Raw genomic sequence first — 6,031 nt, 5'->3', positions numbered from 1 at the left:
AAAAGACAGATGACAGTTGAACCACATGGTAACAGACTGGTAACAGGCTCAAAAACGCATATGATGACAGAAAATACTGGTAACTGGCTGAACAAGCTAGTTGCAGGCTTTAATAGGCTGATGACCGGCAGAGGCACCCCAGGTTGTGAACACAGTCAGAAGAGAATGAGAATAAAGTGAGTACAGCGTGAGCACGGAAAGGCAATCAGTGTAAACAATCCCTCTAGCAAACCTTATGCATGGAAGGGGACGAGACAATCTGGCAGAGACTGACGGAGAGATGCAGATATTAATAGACATGGTCACTGCTGGGATGAATGAGGACAATAAGGACAGGAAGGTGCAGCTAGCCAGCCTTCGTATGCAAAATATATTCAACTATTCACTTCAGTTAAATAAATAGAAATAGATGGATTTCATTCAGCTGGCATTTTATTTCATCTTTGCAAAGATAAAACAAGACATCATACTGCCCTGAGTGCTTGGTATTCAGCCCTGTTCTGATCTAAATAGAGTTTGTCTTCCTTACTTACAATCTTCATAGGAGATTATAGATTTTTCCCTCCACTCCACCAGAAGCTGCATGACACCTTAAAGATGTTCTCTAATGGGACTTCCAGCAGGTTTGTCTAGTTACCTCACACCAAACTCACCCATCCATGGATTTATAGAGCTCATGCAATGGATGGTGTCATCTCCAACAAATCCTACCCTGAGGTTTCACTGAACGTGCAAGTGCCGCAGTGTGGCTGCGATCAACCACGTTAGTGGGGCACATACGCGGTGCAGAAGCAACATGGCACTTACACATTCAGTGTAACCTAGGTGTAAGACTTTGTAAAAGTATATTTTTAGGTAGGAACACTTAGAAATTTAGGGACCAATTCAAACCCCCCAAAAACAAAAAAACACCACAACATGATACTCTCTATACTGTACTTTAAACCAAAGGTTCTCTTGACAATTTTGTACAATATCAAACATTTTTGACTGAAGAATTACCCAAGAACACTAAACCAGCTGTCAGACATACTGGTTCCAGTGGTGGGCCATAGAATGCCACACTCCATTAAACACACAGTGGGTGTAATAATTAGAAAGACGGTCCATCTTCAGATTTCCCCCCACAAATAAACAACCAAATGGTTGAAATGTGCACACCAGGGATCCCAGAAACTCACTAAAATTGGTTTACGGAATCAAATATGCTTTATTCTGGAAAGACTCTGACTCCGAGCTTGTTGAAAATCTATGAATAATGTATAAAAACAGGGTTTATACCAGGAGACCAACCCATTTAAATAAGTTCTTCCAAGTCTGCTAAAGGTGGTTGAAAATCCAGCAGGAAACTGTGCCAGAAGCTTATTGATGGCTCCACAGCATGCTGAGGTGGATGTAACTGAACTCTTTGTGTATTTTATTATCTGTGAACATGACTGCATGAATTGGTGCAACAACATGATGTACAGAAATAGAGCTATACCCCCCTCAAAGATGCTAGGATGTAAAGCAACTGTCTCTGTCCTCATGTGATGTTTGGCTGCTGAGCAGCTGGATGCTCTGTGACTTATCCACTCTGCAAACTGTTAGTAATTCACGCGATTACTCTAATCCAAGTCTGAGTCACGCCATTACTCATAACTAACATGAATCTCCTATGCTCATGCACATCATGGAATACAAACCAGAGAGAGTGCCAGGATGTCTATGCAGACTGACACTGCTATTGTTTTTTTTTTTTCTATTTGCAGAAGTGGAAGCCAAAAGGTCCAGCTCTTCAGCACATGGTGAGCGGCCTCTGCCTCGACAGCCAGAGCACGAACGGTCCTCTGGTCATCACGCAGTGTCGCCCGCAGATGGCCGGCCAATCATGGGAGCCACAAGTTATCGCCTGAGGAGGGTTCTGGAAAAGGACACTGGGTGGAGTTCTGAGTTCTTGCTGAGGGACGGAAGAAATAAAACACTACTTTTTCCCCATGTCAACCTCTGGCTGCTCATTTTAAGGCCTTGTTGAGACAAACCACATGAGGTCTTCTGTGTACAGTGCTTCATCCTACGATGATGCGGTGAATCTTCTATGTATTCTAAGCTTTCCAATGAAAATGTTGCACTTTTCACTTCTTTGTTTCTGTTTCGGCTTCAGCCCATAATGCCCTTTCATTTGGAAGCGATCTGAGGAGTGCAAACATTTACTGTTAAGCTGCACCCAAACAAATCTTCGATTAAAGTCACTGCTTTTGTAAAGCGGCCTAGTTTTAGGGGGCGGGAATTACCATGAGGACCAAAGCGGCTCTGTACATATAGCCCAGAAAAGATTGGAGCTTCCTTTTCTTTTCTTTTTCTTTTGGCTGATTGGCAAAATCTTTGTCATTATTTATTGTTTCGCACAGTGACTTTCAAAACTGTTTCATTCCTCCTTCTGGTTCCGTCTCTATAAACTGTTATGTAAATATCCGAAGCCGGTTACTGTTTTTTGTGTAATCTATTTGTCGTTTTAAAATAACGTGGTTACAAAGACATTAGCATTGAACACATTTGTAAAATAAAGTTAATGGCTGCATATAATATTGATACAATAACATCACAATTGTGTGTTGTTTTTATTTTTATTTTTTGCAAACAAAACACCTAACCTATGAATATTCTTTTATCCAAACCATCCTACTGGAAGATGAACTTACTTCCCAGTTCATGACTTTTTCCCCTTCATTGCAGGTGTTTTGTGTTCAGTTTTAGTCCAATCTGGTAGGAGCAAGTTCCTAAGGTGAATCAATAAAATAAGAGAATTATATAAAATAAAAAAAGAGATGAAAATTGAATGATGTTAGAATGAAAACGTAATCTTTGGTTGGCACAGTTAAATACCGCTTTAAATCTGGCTTTAATCCTGATAGAAAGCACCTTAGGGTTTTTAGTGCTTTTATGTATTTCCGGGAGTTGATTCTAAAAAATAAAAAAGTGCCAATTCTGACTTTAATCTCAAAATTAAGATTACTTAGGACTCTGACACCAAAACCCAGGATTATCATTTAGATCAAGAATATTACAAGTAGTCATAATTCTATGAGAATAGAGACAGGATTCTAAGATTAACCTCAGAATTATGAGATTAAAGTCAGAAATTATTGGCCTTTTTTGATAAGAGGCCTTTTGTTTTTTTTATTAGCCTCTTCTGTATATTCCAGATCATTGGAGCATAAGAACTAAAAGCTGTTTGGTAAGTAGATTTGATCCAGAAGACCTCTGGTCTGGGTGCTTGATCCAATGACAAGAAATCTGTAATAATTTTGTGTTGTAATAATTCAGAGATTTTTTTAGATGAAGTAAATTAATAGAAGTATTTCAAAGTCTAATCTCTGAGCTACAGGGAGCCAGTGGAAGGACTTCAGAACTGAACCGAATGTGCTCTACTTTCTTAGTTTTAGTGAGAACGAACGCAGTAGCATGCTTGATCAGCTACAGCTGTCTGATCCACTTTTTTCCTGCTGAGACATTAGTCCTTTAATCATGGAGATATTCTTTAGATGATACACTGTAAAAAAAAAAAAAAAAAAGTTGTTAGAACTCCAAATGTTAAGGCAACCTTCAACATTTTTTTAAGTTAAGGACTTAAAAATTAGCTTTTAGGTTTGCCAAACTTTCTACATTATTGTGACTTGAAATGCTGATTTTTTTCCCCAAAACTTATGTGAAAGCAGTGGTGACTTAGAGAAGGTAATGAATAAACTATCCATCACACTACTAACTTAGGAATCATACTTTTCTATTAGAGGATCAGGAGAGTCACTGAAAAAGAAAACTTAGTTATTTATCATCAGATTTATGAACTGTGCTTTTTAAATCTCCATTTAGACATAAGATTTGAAAATAGATTTTGAAAATGCAGTTTTAATAAGGGATTAATAAATACAATTCACATTTTCTCTTTAATAATTGAGTTTAGTATGAGTTACGCTTTTAAAACTGGATTACTTATTCTATTATTTAAATGTTAAATTCGCAATGGCTGTTAGAGGAGAAATGTGTCGTGTAGATTTTTATCTAAACTCTTTTGTTTTAGGAACAGTAAGTCTGAGTTTCAAACCTTCAACCATTAGTCACATTGTGGCAGTTCCAACTGATTACTGTCATGTTGACCCAAATGCAGAATCACATGGAGAACCAGTGGGATTTAGCATTTTATTTACCAAAATAATCAAGAATCTGGAAGCATAGAACTGCAAGGAGTCAGTTGAGCTTTCATCTTGGTCTGAAGGGAGAAGCAGACTCATCAGGAACTTAATTGATGACAACTGATGACTGATTGTTTTGCTTATTTGAGAGATGAAGGAGAGTTAGCATTGATCTGTAGGGGTTTGACTCAGCAGGCTTTGGGGACTGTACCCCAGAGGTCAAGGAGAATGTGAGTGAGACCCGAGAGCGATGGTACTGACATCGTGCTGAAGAGCAGCAGACAGGTGATAAAGACTGAGAACTGCAGATCGGAGATTAACTGAGGTTCACTGGTTGTCTGGAAGAATAACAAGAGTCCACATTAAGGGGATTCACAAGAAGACACATTTCAACAATAAAGCTTTTGCTTCTGTTGGGTCTTTGGCTGGAATACCATCAGAGGTTATCATTAAGCAAAGAGATCCTTCGCCTCCTTATTTACACGCTAGTCATCTTGATTGAGAAATGCTCACACTGAGCCTGGTTATGCTGGAGATTTCTTCCTGTTGAAAGGGAGTTTTTCCTCTCCATTGTCACTACAAGCATGCTTGGTGTGAGGCATTGTTTTTGAGTCAATGAGTCAATGCAATCAGTTGGTTTTCTTTATACAGAAAACTGAATCAATTTGACTTTATGATCTGGTTGAATTGTCTCTGTAAAGTTTCTTGAGATGAAATGTTGTGAATTGGCGCTATGTAAATAAACTGAATTGAATAGATAACAGGTGGACTCCTTTGATATGAGAGCTTCTAAATGTGAATGGTTTTATTAATGGATGACAGAGTAAAAGAGGATCCCTTTATGATAGAGTTTTATTGCTACCAGTTTTATAAGCTTCCTTCTACTTCACTGTTGTGTTTTCACAACAATAAAACCCAGTGATGCTTATTACAGTAAACAAAACAGACATTGTCATCCAGACATTGTTTTAGCTGCCTTATTCCTGGTAATGCAGAATTACCTGGAAGGAGCCTGAGGCAACATCTGGGACTTGCGTGACTCAACTTTCATATGAGGTATAATTGTTATGTTCTTATTTTTGATTAGAGAGAAGTCAGAACCTGATTCTACAGAAATAAGAAGTTAAGTATGGGGTGAATTTTGTTCCTTTATTGTTAAATGCAAAGAACACATTTTGTAAATGTAAATTTACACAAAAAAAAAAAAAATATTCTGTAAAATAAAAGCTGAAAGAAAATGCAGTTCAGAAATGAAACTTTGAAAAACGTTTTTGCAGATTGTATTTCAATGCTGTTTTTTACATTTCTCATATTTTGCTTCCAAATTATATATAAAAAAATGTTGCTTTTCTATTTTCTATTCTCCAAATTTCTCATTTTTATAAGCTTTATGATTTGCACTTATTTGCAAACTGCATTTTACAGGTCACATTCTCTTCACTTTCATCCCAATGCCAAAACTCGCTCTTAAATAAAAATATTGTTGCTAACGTCCAGCAAGCCAATAGAATTGCATCATCGCTCCAGAAGAAAAACTCCGCTCGGAAGACAGTATGAGCTGAAAAAAAGCTATTTGAAAACAATGAAATATGTAAACACTCAAATCAGAAAAACTGATTTTTGAAAAAGAAAATGTGAAAATCTAAAATCTCTAAAACAAAAATCAGTTTATTAATTTCGTTTAAAAAAAAGTTTTCAATTTTTTATCTGAGAAAATGGAAAAGTAACTCAAGGTAAATTTCTGGATTACTTTTTTTTTTTTTTTTTTTTTTTTCAAATTACAAAATGTGTTCTTGCAACAATAATGGGAAAAATTTCACTCCATAAAAGAACTACCCCAAAAAGGTCTAGCAGTTTTA

At 37.0% G+C, this 6,031-nt stretch overlaps 1 protein-coding gene across 1 annotated transcript in view; it reads left to right on the top strand.

The window, feature by feature from the left end:
- The window catches only part of galnt14 (polypeptide N-acetylgalactosaminyltransferase 14), a 55,210-nt gene extending 52,630 nt beyond the window's left edge, over window positions 1–2,580 (top strand). The window contains exon 15 of the mRNA XM_015404484.1: window positions 1,752–2,580. Coding sequence (XP_015259970.1) covers window positions 1,752–1,895 — 144 coding nt within the window. The 3' untranslated portion in view covers window positions 1,896–2,580. The remainder of the gene's footprint in view (window positions 1–1,751) is intronic.
- The last annotated feature ends 3,451 nt before the right edge of the window (window positions 2,581–6,031 follow it).

Source organism: Cyprinodon variegatus, unplaced genomic scaffold, assembly GCF_000732505.1.
Source record: "Cyprinodon variegatus isolate N-32 unplaced genomic scaffold, C_variegatus-1.0 Scaffold1762, whole genome shotgun sequence".
NCBI classification, from domain to species: Eukaryota; Metazoa; Chordata; class Actinopteri; order Cyprinodontiformes; family Cyprinodontidae; genus Cyprinodon; species Cyprinodon variegatus.
This window is presented reverse-complemented; position numbering and strand designations above follow the sequence as displayed.